We start from the raw sequence: 21,272 nt of genomic DNA on the forward strand, positions 1-21,272 counted from the left end.
TGATAAGTCATTATAATTAGCCGAATAAGGTGATTACAGTGTTTCTTTTTTTTTTTAACACATTGCATATACCAGCAGTTGTGAACGGTATATAATGTGCCGTATGTACCTTACTCTGTGTGTAATGAGTGGATGTTTACAGACACTGTGCAGAAGGGATGACTGTAAGATGTACATTTGAGCAGTTGTTATTAAACCTTGCAAAGCACTCTTTGCGTCTTTCCAGTGATTCCACCTGTGTGGTCTAATCTGCACGCACTCTGTGGCATGCTGCAATATGCAATACTTTCTACCCTGTAAGGAAACAGGACCATCTAATCCCATATATTCTCTACCCCAGCCTTCCCCAACAGTTCAATGCCTGGCAACTCCCGTTAAATAAAATCCCAGTTCACGTATTGGTGAGCCTTCCTTCTGGGCTGCTGAGATGCAGCATGCAAAGGGGTTGGTGGACAAGGTGTTCCTCTGGACCAGCCTTTGCCAACTTGATGCCCTCCAGGTGCTTTGGACTGCAACTCTCACCATCCCAGACTACTTACCATACTGGCTAGGGCTGATGGTTGAGGATGATGGGAGCTGCGAGTCCAGCAACATTCAGGGCAGGCAAGGGAGCATAGAAGCTCTGTACCCCTGGTTTAAGTCAAGCCTTGGAAACTTCTGGATGCATACCATAGGCTCTACTATTAAACTATACCCATGCATACACACATTCTCATACACTATGAAAAAGGCCTCTCACCTGTGAAACGGCACAAGCCTCATCTGGGTTTTCAAGTCGCAGCAGGGAAAATTCAATCAGGACTTTGCAGGCAGCTGCCACAGACTGCAGCTGATTTCTAGGTACTAAAAAGCCAAAGATGTCAGATCACTCAAAGGGGCGTTAGTTCCCTACAAAGAAACCTCAGAAACCGATTTACCATTTGCTGATCTGTCTCCCCACCTTGGAAGTTCATTTCTGGTTTGCAAACCTCCCCTTCCCTGTCTAGCCCCCTGTTTGCCTTATAAATTACAAGCCATCAAGGAAAAGAGACATCTGTTGGTAAGAACAAGGAGAGAAGGCATGATGGCTCAAGCAGAACATCAAAACTCACACTCTGGACACTCACCCAGTCCACACACTGTGGTGATGTAGTGCGTCGCAAGGGCGACAAAGGACGAGTAGAAAGGTTCATACTGTTTGTCATGGTGCAAGATTTCAGACTCACTGCGGAGAGAGAAAGAAGACAGAGAGTGGATTATGAACCAGTTATTTCTATGCTCTCGGGGACTGCCCTGAACTTTGACCATATGCATAAAAGGTAAAGGTACCCCTGCCCATATAGGCCAGTCTTGACAAACTCTAGGGTTGTGCGCTCATCTCACTCTAGAGGCCGGGAGCCAGCGCTGTCCGCAGACACTTCCGGGTCACGTGGCCAGCGTGACGAAGCTGCTCCGGCGAACCTGCACCAGAGCAGCACACGGAACGCCGTTTACCTTCCTGCTAGAAAGCGGTACCTATTTATCTACTTGCACTTAATTGTGCTTTCGAACTGCTAGGTGGGCAGGAGCTGGGACCGAACGACAGAAGCTCACCCCGCCACGGGGATTCGAACCACCGACCATGCAATCGGCAAGTCCTAGGCGCTGAGGCTTTTACCCACAGCGCCACCCGCGTCCCATGACCATATGCATAGAGTATGTTAAAGATTACAGGTTGTATCCATAAGGACGTATGAAGAGCCTGCTGGGTAAGGCCAGTGGTCCATCTAGTCGAGCAGCCTGTTCTCACTATGGCCAAACAGATGCCCCCAAGGGAAACTTGCAAACAGGACCTGAGCACAAGAGCACTGTCTCCCCTCCTGTGGTTTCCAGCAACTGGTATTCAGAAACCAGCTCAGTGTCTGGTATTTAGAAATTTTTCAGAGCCTCCAAAAAATGTTACACATCACTTGGGATGTGAACTAATGCCAGTGTACTGGAAAAAGCAGTGATCACCAGTTTCGAAGCAATTATTTTTCAACATCAACTTCGTTGGACTGGTCATGTTGTTCGGATGCCTGTCTTCCAAAGGAACTGCTCCATTCCAAACTTAAAAATGGAAAGCATAATGCTGGTGGTCAACAAGAGGGTTTAAAGACTCTCTTAAGGCAAATCTTTAAAAATGTCGGATAAACACTAACAACTGGGAAACACTGGCCTGCGAGCGCTCCAACTGGAGGACAGCCTTTACCCAAAGTGTCATGAACTATGAAGATGCTCGAATTTAGGACGAAAAGGAGAAGTGTGCTAAGAGGAAGGCATGCTTGGCAAACCCCCGTTGTGATCAACTCCCACCCGGAAACCTATGTCCCCACTGTGGAAAAACGTGTGGATCCAGAATTGGTCTCCACCGTCACTTACAGACTCACTGTTAAGACCGTGTTCATGGAAGACAATCTTACTCTGCTATGAGGGATAGCCAAAGAAGCAGATTCAGAAACATTACTGCCCTCAACAGTGGAACTACTAGCAAATCTACTTATCCTGAATCCAACCCAATATCAACAAGAATGTGCTTTCCGAAAAAATTGAGGGGTTGGGTTTTTTTTGGGGGGGGGTAATGTAATTGTTGCAACAAGAGTAACAACTGGATCGATTCACACATAAAAAATCTAACAGTGTAAATACAACAACAGCGCATTCTCAAAAGTATAACTATCACATCAACATAAAAACAGTAATTAGCAGTTCCTCTAACGTTCATCAAAATTTTAACCCAGTGGGGGAATCCCACCAGCATGTCAAGTAAAAATATCCAGAGAATTTCACATTCAAAAGTAGCACCAAAGTTGATGATGCAGCAGCAGCAGCAGCACCAACCACCCCAATATTTTATGACTTAACCTTTTGAGAGCTGGAGGGGACTTAGGCGAGCGTCTAACTCAGTGCTGCCAGCTCTGGCTGGCATCAGCTCTCCAGTCTCAGGGAGAGAAGAGTTTCCCCGCCACACACACTCCAGCCCTGCTAGCCTTGATCCTTTTTTGGAACTATTTATTATATTTCTATCCCACCCTTCCCTGCAAAGGAGCCCATTGAAAGGTTAAAACAGAGCTTTCCAAACTTTTCATGTTGGTGACACACAAATTTAGACATGCATCATTTTTGCGACACAGTAATTCAGTTTTACTAGTGAACTGGAGATTAAACTACTGCAATCCCTTTCCAGCACAGGGAGGGGTGTGGGGAGCGTTCACACAAAACACCTACACACTGCAGCCAACACACTAACCTGTCACAACACACAGTTTGGAAAGCTCTGGGTTAAAACAATGCAATTAAAATAATTTTAAAGCCGGAGATTGAACACTGGACTTCCTGCAGATATTGTAAAGCTTTCAATTTACCACCAAGCTATTACCTCTCCCCACAGAAAGCTGCCTCTGGGGCAGGACTATATATAGCTACTCCAGGTAAGGCTGGGAGAGACTTCCATCTGAAAGCCAGGAGTCACTGCTAGTCAGACTAGAGAGTACTGAGCTAGGCCTATCTCTGTATAAGGCATCTTTCTATGTCCCTGGACTATGAGGACTTAAACCTTGGAAAGAAAACATTATGGGAAGAGACCACAGCTCAGTGTTGGAGCACCTGCCTTGCCTGCTTAAAGTCCCAGGTTTAATCCCTGGTGTTTTCAGGAATGGCTAAACAAAGACCCTTGGCCTGAGACCCTGGAGATCCACTGCTGGTCAATGTAGACAATACTGAGTTAAAGGGACCAATGGTCTGACTTAGTAGCAGAGGAAGCTGCTTAGACTGAGCTAGACTTACTGATCCATCTAGCCAGGCGAGCCTGCCTGGGGAGAGCATCCCATAAACAGGGAGCCACTACAGCAAAGGCTGTGCTTGTGTGGCCAACCTCCAGACAAGTGTTCCCCAAGCTTGGATCTCCAGCTGTTTTTGGACGACAATTCCCATCATCCCTGACCACTCGTCCTGCTACTAGGGATGATGCGAATTGTCGTCCAAAAACAGCTGGAGACCCAAGTTTGGAAAACACTGCTCACTTTTCCAGGAGGAGGCACATGAAGAAGGGTCTCAGATAAACAAATAAATAAACAATTATTATTTATTATTATTATTATTTATACCCCACCCATCTGGCTGGGTTTCCTCAGCCACTCTGGACAGCTTCCAACAAAGATTAAAAATACATTAAAACATCAGCCATTAAAAACTTCCCTAAAACAATGACTACCTTCAGATGTCTTCTATATGTCAGATAGTTGTTTATTTCCTTGACATCTGTTGGGAGGGCATTCCACAGGGCGGGTACCACCACCGAGAAGGCCCCCAGCCTGGTTCCCTGTAACTTGGCTTCTCACAGGGAGGGAACTGCCAGAAGGCCCTCGGAGCTGGATCTCAGTGTCCGGGCTGAACGATGGGGGTGGAGACGCTCCTTCAGGTATACTGGACCGAGGCCGTTTAGGGCTTTAAAGGTCAACACCAACATTTTGAATTGTGCTCAGAGATCCAGGTAGGTTCATATGGAGAGAGGCGGACCTTGAGATACTGAGGTCCTGAGCCATTTAATGCACCATAGGTCAAAACCAGCACTTTGAATTGGGCTTGGAACTAGCTGGTAGCCAGTGCAACTGGGCTAGGATCGGTGTAATATGTGCAAACCATCTTGTCCCGGTGAGCACTTCTGCACTAGCTGAAGTTTCTGAATCGTCTTCAGAGGCAGCCCTATGTATAAAGCTCCCAACAGCTTCATGTAGATGTTAAACAGACTAGGACATGGGAGACCTAGGTTTGAATTATTATTATTATTATTGCTACTTTCTACACACAGTCCCATAGGTGGGGCCTGGACCACTGTAACACAGTGGCCCCAATAACCATCTCACAGAGCAAGTTCAGGAACATACCATGGTCATTGGTAACAAAAACCACAGAGTGACTGAGAAGAATGGATGGAGTTCACCCATCAGGCCAACCAAAGCAGATACCCATTACTGAGTAGGAGGGTCCCAACATATAATATGGACCTGACACACACTTACAAAAACTGGCCAAAAAAGCTCTTACAACTGTAACAGGAAGTTTCTGAATGCTCCATCAGACTGACTCCATCGCTTTTCAAATCGTTTTGGAAAGTTCTGAAGAATCCAGACGATGGGAAAACAAAACAACTCAGGAGCTGAGCCTCAAATAGAAACAGCCAAAAGAGTCAAAGCACCCTTTTGCACTTCCATGTTTTCCCCCTCTCTGCTGCTTCAATGAGCTTCACACTGTTTGCTTTGTTAATGCCCCACAGCAGTTCCCCAGAACTTTGAAAGCATGAACACACACTAATGCACACACAGAGCTGGATGAAGTTTGTGCAATTCTGCAAAACAGAGGGTTCAAAGCAGACAGTTGCACAACAGAGGCACAAAAACAACCTGATGCAAGGAAAGATGAAGGGCATTTCAGAATAGTTTGTTTTCTGCCGGGGGGGGGTGCTCAGCTTGTTCCTGCTACTGTTCTAATGTGGTTTATGCTACATCCATTGTATTAGAATCATAGAATCATAGAGTTGGAAGAGACCACAAGGGCCATCGAGTCCAACCCCCTGCCAAACAGGAAACACCATCAGAGCACTCCTGACATATGGTTGTCAAGCCTCTGCTTAAAGACCTCCAAAGAAGGAGACTCCACCACACTCCTTGGCAGCAAATTCCACTGTCGAACAGCTCTTACTGTCAGGAAGTTCTTCCTGATGTTTAGGTAGAATCTTCTTTTTTGTAGTTTGGATCCATTGCTCCGTGTCCGCTTCTCTGGAGCAGCAGAAAACAACCTTCCTCCCTCCTCTATGTGACATCCTTTTATATATTTGAACATGGCTATCATATCACCCCTTAACCTCCTCTTCTCCAGGCTAAACATGCCCAGCTCCCTTAGCCGTTCCTCATAAGGCATTGTTTCAAGGCCTTTGACCATTTTGGTTGCCCTCCTCTGGACACGTTCCAGTTTGTCAGTGTCCTTCTTGAACTGTGGTGCCCAGAACTGGAAACAGTACTCCAGGTGAGGTCTGACCAGAGCAGAATAAAGTGGCACTATTACTTCCCTTGATCTAGATGCTATACTCCTATTGATGCAGCCCAGAATTGCATTGGCTTTTTTAGCTGCCGCGTCACACTGTTGGCTCATGTCAAGTTTGTGGTCAACCAAGACTCCTAGATCCTTTTCACATGTACTGCTCTCAAGCCAGGTGTCACCCATCTTGTATTTGGGCCTCTCATTTTTTTGCCCAAGTGCAATACTTTACATTTCTCCCTGTTAAAATTCATCTTGTTTGTTTTTGCCCAGTTATCTAATCTGTCAAGGTCGTTTTGAAGTGTGATCCTGTCCTCTGGGGTGTTAGCCACCCCTCCCAGTTATGAAGCACCTCTGTTTTTATCAGTTAGCTGATCTAGAAAATCCTTTACTTAAGCAGTGGTAGAAGTTCATTTTCAGGTACCTTCTAGGGACTACATGCCAGTGGTGGGCAGGACCAAAGCTCAAAGTATGCAAAGCAATGGATGCAACTCTTAATTTTGTGCAGTATACTGTACTGCATTCCAGCCATGCAAATACCAGAGGTTTCTACACCAAAAGAGACACTTCTCTCCAGCCAGGCAAAGACAAAGCATTGTTATTACAATTCAAGGACACATTCCAACCAGTCAAAATCATCAGAAAAGGAGAAAGAGAGGCCTGGGAGGAGTCCTGAAGACCAGAGAGAGGACTTGCGGGTTGCTACTGCATTTGGTCTGAGGATCCAAGGTTTCCCACTCTGACTTAAAGAGAAGCCTATTACTGCAGTCACGAGCAACTGTGGAAGATACCAGTTTAAGTGGCAAAACAAAACCACCACCAAATGACACCCATACAGCAGACACAAAAGCAGCGCAACTGAAAGCTGCATTGTAAGAACAAACATGGTAGAAAATACATAAAAGGGAAAGACTGTGGTCAGTGATAGTTTTAGAGGGCTTTGTAGCACTCACATAAATGCAATATTATTTCAGAACTATTGTGCGAATCGGAACAGAGGTGACACCTTTATTCTGAAGAAGCTGGGATGCTTCTGACAGTTGCACATGACAGAACATCAACAACTGTGACATTTTAAAACCTCCCTAAACCTCTCAGCTGGAGGGAAGGCTGTATCGGTTGAATTTCTGCATGGCAGCTCTACCAGAAAAAGACAGCTACCCTAAATCTCACTAGATCCCAGGAAGGATCAGTATGATCACTGAACCACAGAATTGAAGAATCGGAAGGAACCACGAGGACATTCTAGCCCAACCCCCTGCAGTGCAGGCATCTTTCACCCAATATGGGGCTAGAACCCATAACCCTGAAATTAAGAGTCTCATGCTCTACCAACTGAGCTATGATGTACTGCTCATTAAAAGTGAAAGAACTTCCTATTAAGATTATTATTGTCCCCATCTGTTCTGCAGTTGTTGATTAACTGTTCATGACTAGAAAGCACCCTCTCAATAATAGCAAGGCTCCTGCAGCTAAGCTAGTGCCAAATGTACTGCTGCGTTTTCCTTTGGACCACATCAGTGAAGCCGAGAGGGGGGGATCTTGTCATCTGGGCAGCCCTGGACCTCCATACATTGCCTAGGTTTGTGCCCCGGAGAGGTCATTTCAGTGCTGCTAACAGAGCAGAAATAATGATGGGAGGCAGCATTTATGAGTTATCAGTCTCTGCAGCCACAGTGGGTGCTGTGATTCTCTAGCGGCTTGACTTCACCCCCAAAGGCACGCTCCATTCTCTCTCAAAACAGACAGATGCCAACATGTCTAGGGTGTGACCCTGTGGACGTGGCTCCTTCACTTCTTTGACCAACTGATATGCACTGTTGTGTTATGGTCCTGCTGCTTTTGTTAGTGTATCCTATTTTATGTCCCATGCAACATTAAAAACAAACAGTAAATTTAACTACAACAAGGCTAATCCAACAGCAGCGCCCAGATTATTGAATCCCCCCCCTTCCCCCTGGACAGAGGTTCAAGTGGTCCCCATTCTCTCTCGTATTTTAGGAAAGCAACCAAGACTTAAACAAAAAACCCTAAAGCACTGAATTTTAAAATTTTAACATCTTGCTGTTCTTCTGAAATTGACCAAGCAGTTTCATGTTCCTCTCTTGAAGCTGCTTTAATAACGCAAATTGTACGTCATTTTTTTACTACTGCTGCGTTTCTGCATTTTTAATCTGAGAAGTGCTTTGGAGGCAGACAATTTTTAATGTACATTTAATATTCAACTTAGGGTTATATCTAATGTTAGTCCTCCTCAGGGTGAACGCACTGAAATTAATGGACATGACTAACTTCGGTCCAGTAACTTCATTGGGTCTAACAGGAATAAAACTGAGTTGGAAGCAATCATAAGTAACAACAAAAATACCCCTTAGGCACTTTAAGGTTGATCATTATAGCGTAAAAACTTCAGGTACCACAACCCCTCTGAGTATGGGCGTAGCCAAGTTTTTGGTTGGGGGGGGCAGGCCCTTTGTTGGGGGATGGGCTGAACCTCAGTTAGGTATGTTTTTGTATTGATTTTAATTTATTTAGGGGGGCAACAGCCCCTCTCTGCCCCCCCACCTACGCCCATGCCTATGAGGCACGAAGGGCAATCCTGAATTGGTGCTACAAAACACAAACACAGCTACCTTTCTGATAACAAGCTTTCTTGTAAAACCACCATGGGAATTACAGAACTAAAGGCCTCCATTACAATACCTACAATAAAGCAAAGTATTAAAACAATTATTTACTAGAGAGGTGGCCATCAAAGCTGCTGTTGGACTACAACTCACACCCTTCAAGGCCTAAGACCCTCGTACCTATGGGACCGCCTCTCCTGGTATGCCCCACAGAGAGACTCAAGGTCCATAAATAACAACACCCTAGTGGTCCCAGGCCCTAAGGAAGTTAGATTAGCCTCGACCAGAGCCAGGGCCTTTTCAACTCTGGCTCCAGCCTGGTGGAACACTCTGCCTCATGAGACCAGAGCCCTGCAGGATCTGATTTCTTTCCGCAGGGCCTGTAAGACAGAGTTGTTCCGCCTGGCCTTTGGCTTGGAGCCAATTTGATTCCCTCCCTCTCTTTCTTTTTCTTTTCCTTCTCCTCCTGTGATGAGGCTACATTTTAATATTTTAATGTTCCATTATTTTAATGTTGCATTTTACTTTTGTTTTTAAGTTATAATCATTCATCTTGTTTTTATTATTGCTTGTAAGCCGCTCTGAGCCCGGCCTTGGCTGGGGAGGGCGGGGTATTATTATTATTATTATTATTATTTGACCACCACTGCTGGGGCTGATGGGAATCGGCTTCCCATAATTTAATTAGCCCCCAAGCACCACAAAATAATAGATTATGAATTTATATCTTATAATTACCGTATTTTTTGCTCTATAAGACGCACCAGACCATAAGACACACCTAGTTTTTGGAGGAGGAAAACAAGAAAAAAAATATTCTGAATCTCAGAAGCCAGAACAACAAGAGGGATCGTTGTGCAGCGAAAGCAGCAATCCCTCTTGCTGTTCTGGCTTCTGGGATAGCTGCGCAGCCTGCATTCACTCCATAAGACGCACACACATTTCCCCTTACTTTTTAGGAGGGAAAAAGTGAGTCTTATAGAGCAAAAAATACGGCATATGCCAACTGTCCTGTGAGGAACTCAGTTGTGAATCCTATGTTTCTTTCTTCAGTCTCCCTTCTCCATTTCAGCCACACAACAATCCTGTGAGGTAGTGAAGACAGGTGCTGGCCGAAGCTAACCACTGAAAGCCTCATGTGTATAAAAGGTAAAGGTACCCCTGCCCGTACGGGCCAGTCTTGCCAGACTCTAGGGTTGTGCGCTCATCTCACTCTATAGGCCGGGAGCCAGCGCTGTCCGCAGACACTTCCGGGTCACGTGGCCAGCGTGACAAGCTGCATCTGGTGAGCCAGCGCAGCACACGGAACACCGTTTACCTTCCCGCTGGTAAGCGGTCCCTATTTATCTACTTGCACCCGGGGGTGCTTTCGAACTGCTAGGTTGGCAGGCACTGGGACCGAACGATGGGAGCGCACCCCGCCGCGGGGATTTGAACCGCCGACCATGCGATTGGCAAGTCCTAGGCGCTAAGGTTTTACCCACAGCGCCACCCGCGTCCCACCATGTGTATAAGTGGGGGAATTAAATACGTTTTAATATTAAATTGTTTTAACCCTTAGAGTGACCTTAGAGTGCAGAGCAGGTAATGAGCTATAATAATAATAATCTGAATTTGCCTCTCCCAGCTCCCCAGTCAGATACTCACTAACACTACACCCTGCTGACTCTCCCCTCACCCAATAATGAAAAATGCAGGTATAATATATGCTAGTAAATCAGCATTTATTCTATGCTAGCATATGCCTTTTTTCTTTTCCGCCTGTTTTATTATTACTACTTCATGCATTTTGGGTATTATGTGGTAAGCTATCCTGTTGTCTCTTGAAGGACAGTATATAAAAAAGTAAAGGTAAAGGGACCGCTGACCATTAGGGCCAGTCGTGGCCAACTCTGGGGTTGCGGCGCTCATCTCGCTTTATTGGCCGAGGGAGCCGGCGTACAGCTTCCGGGTCATGTGGGCAGTATAACTAAGCCGCTTCTGGCGAACCAGAGCAGCGCACGGAAACGCCGTTTACCTTCCCGCCAGAGCGGTACCTATTTATCTACTTGCACTTTGACGTGCTTTCGGACTGCTAGGTTGGCAGGAGCAGGGACCGAGCAACGGGAGCTCACCCGTTGCAGGGATTTGAACCGCCAACCTTCTGATCGGCAAGTCCTAGGCTCTGTGGCTTAACCCACAACGCCACCCGTGTCCCTCATAAAAAGTAATAATATAATAAATCCTTGGGGGGGGGGGAGACATTTACTCTATAAAAAAAAACACCAATAGAATAAATATCTCCTCCCCCCCAAAAAAAGGATCAAATCGTCAAGTGTCAGGCCTGCTCAGAGTTGATCCACTGAGCTCAATGCACGTGAGCAACCAACCTGGGTCCATCAATATCAGTGGGTAGGAGACATAACTGGAAATGGAAATGTCGGTTGCCAGACCTGTAAATTTCAACCCCATTTTATAGCAGCAACAATTGCAAGTCACTCTCCACGTGCCACGACTCCCGCTCAGCGCCAAAGGGGCGGGAACAGGTGTTGGCCGGACCACGCCCACCACCGGCCGAAGCCCCGCCCACGCCCCCACGCCCCGCCTACCTCTCAATGACGGAGGCCAACAGCTGCGGCAACTCCCGCATCTCGAAGGCCGAGTAGGAGGCGGAGAGGAGCGGCCGCACCGCCACCTCCCAGCCGGGCTCCCGCTCCGCCGTTGCCGTCGGGGAAGAACCGGCGCTACCGCCTCCCCCCGACGCCGCCATCTTGACGACGACTCTCCTCAGCTCAGGTTCCAGAAGCGTTTGAGTTGCTGAGGCGAGGAAAGAAGAGGCCAGGGGACCGCTTCCGGGCCAGGACGGAAGTGACGACGGGGCGGTGGCTGCGACGACCAATCCCCGCTTAGAGACGCAGCTTCGCCTTAGAGATAGGCGTTGCGGAGTGTTTTATATAAACTTCCGTTTTTTTCGAAGCTGAGTGGCTAGAAGGTCCCACTCGCATTGCAAAGCGGAAGTTCTCTGCTTTCTGACAGGCGAGGCAAAGTATGTGGGGGTTGCTTATAGAGATTGCCGAGCCTCTAGAGCTGCTTCAAATCCCTCCTCCTATTTATGAGGAGCAAATCTAACACAGCATGGTTTCCAAGTTAACCGAACGAATACCGGTAGTGACTGGAGGCGCGGTCATTCACATTGCTTTCTCTTAGCTCTTTGCTTTTCTAGCGTCTGGGAAGGACGCATGCGCAGAAACGTGAGTCAGCGAGTTTCGCTCTCGATGGCGTTGTGCGCATGCGCTAAGTACAAGACCGCTTTACGTAGGGACTAGTGACTTGACAGCGCGTTCCTATTTTTGTCCCCCAAGTAAAACCCTGCTGAGTGCAGTGCAGCTTATTCCTGGCAGATTATGCATAAATTTGCAGCCTTTGAAGCCTAAGATGTGACTCTGCAAAGGCTCTCGACAAAGGCTCCCATGCTTACCATTTGAACTTAATGGAAATGATTTTTAAGGAGACATGGATAGCATTATAAACTAGAATCATGGGGTAAGGATCAGTATCTGATAGAACTGTATTGCTTACTTGCAAATATGGTTATGCTTATTAAATATTAATTTTCATAGAATCATAGAATCATAGAGTTGGAAGAGACCACAAGGGCCATCGAGTCCAACCCCCTGCCAAGCAGGAAACACCATCAGAGCACTCCTGACATATGGTTGTCAAGCCTCTGCTTAAAGACCTCCAAAGAAGGAGACTCCACCACACTCCTTGGCAGCAAATTCCACTGTCGGACAGCTCTTACTGTCAGGAAGTTCTTCCTAATGTTTAGGTGGAATCTTCTTTCTTGTAGTTTGTATCCATTGCTCCGTGTCCGCTTCTCTGGAGCAGCAGAAAACAACCTTTCTCCCTCCTCTATGTGACATCCTTTTATATATTTGAACATGGCTATCATATCACCCCTTAACCTCCTCTTCTCCAGGCTAAACATGCCCAGCTCCCTTAGCCGATCCTCATAAGGCATTGTTTCCAGGCCTTTGACCATTTTGGTTGCCCTCCTCTGTACACGTTCTAGTTTGTCAGTGTCCTTCTTGAACTGTGGTGCCCAGAACTGGACACAGTACTCCAGGTGAGGTCTGACCAGAGCAGAATACAGTGGCACTATAACTTCCCTTGATCTAGATGCTATACTCCTATTGATGCAGCCCAGAATTGCATTGGCTTTTTTAGCTGCCGCGTCGCACTGTTGGCTCATGTTAAGTTTGTGGTCAACCAAGACTCCTAGATCCTTTTCACATGTACTGCTCTCAAGCCAGGTGGCACCCATCTTGTATTTGTGCCTCTCATTTTTTTTGCCCAAGTGCAATACTTTACATTTCTCCCTGTTAAAATTCATCTTGTTTGTTTTGGCCCAGTTCTCTAATCTGTCAAGGTCGTTTTGAAGTGTGATCCTGTCTTCTGGGGTGTTAGCCACCCCTCCCAGTTTGGTGTCATCTGCAAATTTGATCAGGATGCCCTTGAGTCCATCAGCCAAGTCGTTGATAAAGATGTTGAATAAGACCGGGCCCAATACAGAACCCTGTGGCACCCCACTAGTCACTCTTCTCCAGGATGAAGAGGAACCATTGATGAGCACCCTTTGGGTCCGGTCAGTCAGCCAGTTACAAATCCACTGAGTGGTAGCATAGTCAAGACCGCATTTTAATAATTATTGAATACATATCCTTTATTTATTCAGCGTTGCATCAAGGTGTGATTCTAAGAGCCAGAATTTTGGTCCATCTCCTTCAGTATTGCCTACACTAATTGGCTGGCCAGGATTTCGGGCAGGGATCTTGCCCAACCCTCGGCAGAGCAGCCAGGGATTGAACCTGGGACCTCCTGCAGGCAAGACAACATTCCAATATACTGATATATCACGATGTTTGAAATAAGGATGGAGCTGTGTAGAGGAATTGGCTGGCTTCATGGTTTTTTCCACATTGTGATTTTTGCATAGTACATAAACACACACACACACAATGATTCCTGCTATAATGCAAGGTCAAAAATTATGAAACCGGAATCACAAAATGGACTTCAGTTTTGGACGATATATAGATATATCACCCAGCCCTAGAGGTAACCCAGGAATTACACAGCAGAAGTCTCATCTGCACTATACATTGAATACCTCATTGTAATGGAGTTCCCTCAAATAATCCTGTGTACAGGATTATTAGGGACGCGGGTGGCGCTATGGGTAAAAAGCCTCAGTGCCTAGGACTTGCTGATCGAAAGGTCGGCGGTTCAAATCCCCGCGGCGGGGTGCGCTCCCGTTGCTCGGTCCCAGCGCCTGCCAACCTAGCAGTTCGAAAGCACCCCTGGGTGCAAGTAGATAAATAGGGACCGCTTACTGGCGGGAAGGTAAACGGCGTTTCCATGTGCTGCGCTGGCTCGCCAGATGCAGCTTTGTCACGCTGGCCACGTGACCCGGAAGTGTCTCCGGACAGCGCTGGCCCCCGGCCTCTTAAGTGAGATGGGCGCACAACCCTAGAGTCGGACACGACTGGCCCAAACGGGCAGGGGTACCTTTACCTTTACCTTACAGGATTATTAACCTTTGTTAAGGGTGCTGAAAGTTATTGGCAGACCCTTTTCCCTCACAGAGCTACGGAGTGGTATGACCGTCAGCTCCTCTTCCTAAGTGTTGTCCTTACAGACCTCAGGATATGTCAGGAAGTAGCCTTTGGCCCACAGAAGCTTCCACCCTAATAAAAAGTCATTTAAAGTCCCACAGACTCCTGGTTGTTGTTTTTCATGGTGACGCTGCCCCCCGCAACTATGATAAGATGATTATTGTCCCTGTAAAAGATGTTCAAGATGGTATTTATATTAGTGTCATACATCCTCACAGCCTTACAGTCTTGCCGCTCAAAAAAAAGTAGGTGGTGTTTCAGGATGAAGGCACTTCGTGGGGGCAATAGCCCCTTTGAGGAAGGCTATAAATTTTCAAAATGCTCTCACACAAATTGGAACCCTTACTAAAACGGTGTTGCAACCAAGCCCATCAGGTGAGCCTGTCCATTTACCTGGCAGTGTCTGTGGCCCGTGGAGCCCAGATAAGTCCCCACCCCAGGAAATTGGAGCCCCACAGACCCCCTGAGGTTTACACCTTTGCTGAGGAAGCATGGCGCCTTAAGAGCTTCAAAACAAGGAACTCCTTACGAGCACCTCAGAAACTGACCTGTATTTCAGAACGTTCTTTTTATTGTACTGTGTAATGCCTACAAGAGTCTTCATAGGAAGTGATTCATACATGAAATAGATAATAAGATTGTGCAATGGTGGTGGGGGATGAGTGTTCAGACCCCTGGGCCCTCTATTGTGGGGTGCTTCAGGGTTCCATCCTCTCCCCCATGCTTTTTAACATCTACATGAAGCCGCTGGGAGAGCATCAGGGGGTTTGGGCTGGGTGTTCATCAGTATGCAGATGATACCCAACTCTACCTCTCTTTCACATCAGAACCAATGAAGGCGGTGAATGTCCTGTGGGAGTGCCTGGAGGCAGTTGGAGAATGGATGGCTAATGGATTGAGGTTGAATCCTGCCAAGACAGAAGTACTGTTCTTGGGGAACGGGGCAGGCTGGTGTGGAGGACTCACTGGTCCTCAATGGGGCAACTGTGCCCCTGAAGGACCAGGTGCGCAGCCTGTGATTCATTTTGGACTCACAGCTGTCCATGGAGGTGCAGGTCAATTCTGTATCCAGGGCAGCTGTCTACCAGCTCCATCTGGTACGCAGGCTGAGACCCTACCTTCCCGCAGACTGTCTCGCCAGAGTGGTGCATGTTCTAGTTATATCCCGCTTGGACTACTGCAATACGCTCTACGTGGGGCTACCTTTGAAGGTGACCTGGAAACTACAATTACCGTATTTTTTGCTCTATAAGACTCACTTTTTCCCTCCTAAAAAGTAAGGGGAAATGTGTGTGCGTCTTATGGAGCGAATGCAGGCTGCGCAGCTATCCCAGAAGCCAGAACAGCAAGAGGGATTGCTGCTTTCACTGCGCAGCGATCCCTCTTGCTGTTCTGGCTTCTGAGATCCAGAATATTTTTTTTTCTTGTTTTCCTCCTCCAAAAACTAGGTGCGTCTTGTGGTCTGCTGCGTCTTATACAGCGAAAAATACGGTAATCCAGAATGCGGCAGCTAGACTGGTGACTGGGGGCGGCCGCCGAGACCACATAACACCGGTCTTGAAAGACCTACACTGGCTCCCAGTATGTTTCCGAGCACAATTCAAAGTGTTGGTGCTGACCTTTAAGGCCCTAAACGGTCTCGGCCCAGTATACCTGAAGGAGCGTCTCCACCCCCATCGTTCTGCCCAGATGCTGAGGTCCAGCGCCGAGGGCCTTCTGGCGGTTCCCTCGCTGTGAGAAGCAAAGTTACAGGGAACCAGGCAGAGGGCCTTCTCGGTGGTGGTGGCTGCCCTGTGGAACGCCCTCCCACCAGATGTCAAAGAGATAAACAAGCTAACCTGACATTTAGAAGACATCTGAAGGCAGCCCTGTTCAGGGAAGTTTTTATTGTGTGACATTTTAATGTATTTTTGATCTTTGTTGAAAGCTGCCCAGAGTGGCTGGGGAAACTGAGCCAGATGGGCGGGGTACAAATAATAAATTAATAATAATAATAACAATAATAATTGTGCTTGTTTATCTCCATCCCTGCCAATAGAAAAAGGGGCTTCAGTCAGCACTTGCTCTGGGACTGCAGGGCTGAAGTAAAGCCTGCTCTCTCCTGCTCCATCAGCCAGGGATGAAGGACGGCTGGATCATTTGCTGCAGCTCTGTCCAAGTACAGCTATGGGCGAAGAAGGTCAGATTGGCCCCAACAAGACATGACTTGCCTGCAGACATCTCAAGCCTTGGGCTTTGTTAAATGTGTTCTTCCTCTGTCCTCCTGTACATCCCTTCCTTTGTGTACCCCACAGATTCCCAACATCTCTTAGTCCAGTAGAAGTTTGAGTGCCCCATACTCAATAGGAAATTGGAGGAGGTACTCAACCACTTTCTGCAGGTGATGGTAAGGTGGAGAAAGGGCAGGTGGCCACTTTTCTGCCCTCTACTGTAGGCCCCTGGGTGATCTTGTAGAAGGCCTCCAGCAGCATCTCAACCTGTCAGAGAAGGAGAGGGTTATGAAATAAAAAATTTAAGGTCATATATATACACACACACACACATATATATAGTGTTCATAAATGTACCAAGCAAACACGTACATAAATATATAAACCACATGTCTGAAGCAACACAGGAAAACAGCCCTGAAACCATTTTGACTCCCAAACTGACCAAATGATTTCTCTGCAAGGTCAAGGAAAATGGAAAAGCCTCCCCATTGTCTTTTCATTCACAAATCCTGTCTTAAGGGTGTGTCTGTGTATGAATAGGGTGAGCCTGTGACCTGGCTCAGGAACTAAGTACCGTATTTTTTGCACCATAACCCTCACTTTTTTCCTCCTAGAAAGTAAGGGGAAATGTCTGTGCGTGTTATGGGTGGCGGGGCGGATCTGCTGCAGTCGTGAGCAGAGGATCCATGGTTCCCCTTCCTTCCCTCCTCCGTGGCTCGCTTTGAAACAGCAAAGTGGGAGAAGAGCCGCTGTGTGGGGAGGAGAGAGGGACAGAGAGCCTGCTTCTTTAAAGGAGCAAAGCAGGAAAGGAGAGGAGCCGCTTACACCAGTGTAAGCGGCTCCTGTCTGGTTGGTTCCTTTAAAGCAAGCAGGCTCTCTGTCCCTCTCTCCTCCCCTCAGCTCGCTAAATAGCAGCAAAGTTTTGCAGCTCGCTAAGCCGGGGATGAGCGAGGAGGAGGGAGAAAAGCAGAGCCTGCTTGCTTTAAAGGAGCAAAGCGGGAGAGGAGAGGAGCCTTCTCCCCTTATACCCCTTCTTCTTCATTATTAGCAGCATCCTTCTCCACCCACCCCACACATGCTCCTTCTTCCCTTAATCCCCTCTCCTGCATTATTAGCAGCATCCTTCTCCACACACCCTACGCGTGCTCCTTGTCCCTTGAGTGCTTTTCCTTCCCTCCCCACTTAAAACGTGGTTACAAAGCACGGATCCACATAGATCCTCAGGATTTTTGCACTGGATCACCCCAAATTCACCATCAGATCACATAGCATGTCCATGGCTACATCTTGCACCAAAAAAATCACGCACCCACTGTTGCCTGGGGCCGCGGTGGTGCAAAAACGTGGTTGCAAAGCATGGATCCACATGGATCCTCAGTATTTTTGCATTGGGCTACACCAAACTCACTGTCAGATCACATGTCTGTGGCCACAGCATGAACCACAAAAATCATACATCCACTGTTTCATTTAGAATTTTTTTTTTTCCTCCTCTAAAAACTATGTGCGTGTTATGGTTGGGTGTGTGTTATAGAGCGAAAAATGCAGTATTTATCATTACAAAAGACTGGCCAGGCTCCCTAGGATATCCAATCAAGTAAGCATTAAAAGGTAACCTGCCAGACAGGAGGTAAACAACGCACTCAGATTTCTGTTGTAGCCCGCCCTTTCTGTGATGTATGTATGATGTTTCTAGGGGTGGTCTTGGACTCCAGGGCGGGCAATTTAAAATGTCTATATAAGGGCGGGCACTCCTTGGTACGGGGTCCCCCGCCTCCTGCATGTGAAGGTGGCATCCTGTTGCAACAGTTCAATAAAGATCAGGCTTACTAGCTGCTCTGCTTCTCAATATTCTCTGGTTGGCCTCTGTTATTTTCTCCTACCAATGGAGAACCTGCAAAGGACTCTATAAGGGCTCTTGTGTCCCCCATAAGGGAATAAAGGCAGATTTTCATTTATTACCTACCGTTACTTAGACTGTACAAGGAAGCAGGACTGTCTGAAGGGGTTCTGCCATCCCAGGTTGAGTCTTCCTGCTTCTTTTCTCAATGGTTAATAAAAAAGTTATTAAACACGGAACACTCCAAAATAAATATGGCGTGCATTGCCCAGAATTTTTGTGGATACACTGTTGTAAATAAAAATATGCCCTTTTCCCTTATGGGGTATCCAAGAGCCCATATAGAATCCTTACATAGGTTCCCTATTGGTAGGAGAAAATAACAGAGGCCAACCAGAGAATATTGAGAAGCAAGGCAGCTAGTAAGCTTGATCTTTATTGATCTGTTGCAACAGGGTACTCCCCTCACACGCAGGAAAGGAAGAGAACCCCCAAAATTGCTGTGCAAGGGCTTATAAAGACTTTTGAAATTCCCATTCTCTAGATCAGGACCACCCCCAGAAACATTATGCATACATCACAGAAGGGGTGTAACCTAAGACCACCCCTCAGATACATCCCACTTACATCACAGAAATTTAAATGTTGTTTTTCTCCTGTCACAGTTTATCTCCTGTCTGGCAAGTTACTTGATTGGATTGCCTGGGGTGCCTGGCCATTCTTTTGTAGTGGTAAAACACTTATTTCCTGGGCCAGGTCACAGGCTCACACCTTATTTAAACAGACATATCCTTGAGACAAGATTTGTGAGGAAAGGGACAATGGGGAGGCTTTTCCAGTTTAACCTTGCAGAGAAAGGATTTGGTCAGTTGGTCAGTTTAGGAATCAAAATGGTTCCAGGTTGGTCTTCCTGTGTTGATCTATGTATGTGCAGATATGAACATTACCATATATCTAATACCATAAAATTCCTATCACAACACCTTATTTGCCAGTGGGGGGGGGGGGGCAGAACAGGAAACAGCATTCACTTTCAGGCTTGCCAAAAGACATGTTGTCTTCATTCCAAGGAAGCAGAACCCTGGGTAAGCACAGATACCCCTGGAGTCTCCTGCCACCCAGAGATGGGGATGCTCACTACAGCCCTTTTTCACCATCCCATGCCACTTCCCCATGTGAAGAATAGAAGATGCTCCGTCAGGTCTCTCAAAATACATTTTACCTGCAGGAACCAGGCTATTGGGACTGCTTAGCCAATGTAAATAATAAAGAGAAAGATATTTGCCAACATCTTCTATCCTGTTCACACTGGGAAGCAGGACTGAAAAGGGTCTTCTTGCCTGTGGGAGGTGGGGACAATAGAAAAACCCAGCTTCTTGTCCCTTCAGCACTTAACAGCCCCTGCTGAAAACACAGGGTTGTATTCAATGCTGCCTGCAGGGACTTCAGCAGGTGCTTTCTGTCTCCTCTGAGCTTCAGTCCACATCACAATGCAGCCAGTCATGCGCTAGGTGGGTGTTACCAGGGGATGGCTGAAGTTTATATAAATCAGACCCTTTCCCTGTTTCCCCAGTCTGTTTCTGAGGCCTCAGTAAAGCCATTAAGCCTTGGGTCTTGCTTAAACCCAAATTGACTTCACTCTCAATCTTGTGGCTGTGTCTAAATGCAGGCAAGTTGGAAGGAATATTCTCAGTCTAGCATAGGGAACCATCAAGTACAAAATCCTGTGGAAGAAATACTGTGCAGCTGGTATAGGTCAGCTTTTCACAACTGGTGGTTTATGACATGTATATCCTGCCTTTCTCTCAAGGTAAGGTCCCTATTTCTCCTCCCTGTCTTTTCCTCACAATAATTTGGTGAGGCCAGTTAGGCTGAAAGTGAGTGACTAGCCCAAGGTCACCCAGGGAGTCTCCTGGCTGAGTGGGGCTTTTAACCCTGCTTTCCCCGGTCCAAGTCTACTATGACACACTGTCTCTCTGAGAATCTTGCCACGGTGGCCGTGCATTCCATGTCACCAAGGGTTGTTGCCCAGCAATGAAGTGTGTGGAGGTTCTGGCATCCTCAGCGTGTAGAGCCTTGAAGAGGTTTGCTGTAGTGACCCTTGCTTCGTCAGTATAGAAGATGGCATCTGGAAAACTCCTGGCAGTAAGTGAACGTTGGCATTTCCTGTGGACTTAGCTCTAGAACATAGCATACTGGTCCTGTTAGGTACGTTCCTTAGTGTCTCCTGCTCTGAGCTTGAGTCCGCATCACAAGGCAGGCCAGGAACCTCAAACCTGCATTGTGATTCACTGCCTGGTGCAAAGCAACCAGTCATGCATTAGGTTGTTACCAGATTTTTTTCAATGAGTCTAGGGACTCTTTTTCCATTTCAATGGATTTTGTATGGGGACTGATCTATAAATCCGGGGACTGTCCCCAGAAACGTCTGGTAACCTTACATTAGGCAGGTGTCGCCAGGGACTGTCTAAAGAGTTTAGAAATTAGACCCTTTCCTCCAGTCTGTTCCTGGGGCCACAATAAAACCTTTGTGGGGTTTTTTTTTGTTTGTTTTTTATTGGAAATTTCAACACAATAATTTTAACAAAAATACATCATCCACATTATTTTTTCCCTCCCTCCTCCCCCCTCTAAACAGAAAACCCAACCTCCCACCCCACCCCCGGACTTCTTCCCTCAACTCCTTTCTCTGGTTTCTCAACACATCTTTCTATCTGCATGTTATAAAATTGTAGAGATCCTTAAATTATTTATCTATATATTACAATAAAGGGTTTGTGAATGTTTATTCAAAACCGGGGCTGCAATAAAACCTTTAAGCTGAATCACTGCCTTGGGTCTTGCTAGAACCTGCGTATACTTCAGGTACCACCAGGTGTTGACCTTTGGGCAAGTTTTTAGAAGA

The 21,272-nt window shown here is 46.8% G+C and overlaps 1 protein-coding gene and 1 long non-coding RNA gene across 15 annotated transcripts in view; one reads left to right on the forward strand and one right to left on the reverse strand.

Annotated features, from left to right (window-relative positions):
* The window catches only part of UBR4 (ubiquitin protein ligase E3 component n-recognin 4), a 154,373-nt gene extending 142,872 nt beyond the window's left edge, over nt 1–11,501 (reverse strand). For 13 of the 14 annotated variants that reach the window (XM_083453529.1, XM_083453531.1, XM_083453528.1 and 10 more), the window contains exons 1-3: nt 11,249–11,500; nt 1,107–1,204; nt 740–843 (exon numbers count right to left, since the gene is read on the reverse strand). In XM_083453529.1, coding sequence (XP_083309655.1) covers nt 740–843; nt 1,107–1,204; nt 11,249–11,409 — 363 coding nt within the window. In that variant the 5' untranslated portion in view covers nt 11,410–11,500. Of the gene's footprint in view, nt 1–739; nt 844–1,106; nt 1,205–11,248 lie in introns of all 14 variants that reach the window. The other variant, XM_083453526.1, reaches the window with a different exon arrangement.
* Nucleotides 11,502–11,627: 126 nt separating this feature from the next.
* On the forward strand, nt 11,628–15,540 carry LOC310683994. The gene is made up of 3 exons (XR_014514632.1): nt 11,628–12,182; nt 13,375–13,841; nt 14,227–15,540. It is a non-coding gene; the product is annotated as an uncharacterized lncRNA (long non-coding RNA).
* The last annotated feature ends 5,732 nt before the right edge of the window (nt 15,541–21,272 follow it).

Source organism: Podarcis tiliguerta, assembly GCF_965153285.1.
Source record: "Podarcis tiliguerta genome assembly, chromosome: 8".
Classification (NCBI taxonomy): domain Eukaryota; kingdom Metazoa; phylum Chordata; class Lepidosauria; order Squamata; family Lacertidae; genus Podarcis; species Podarcis tiliguerta.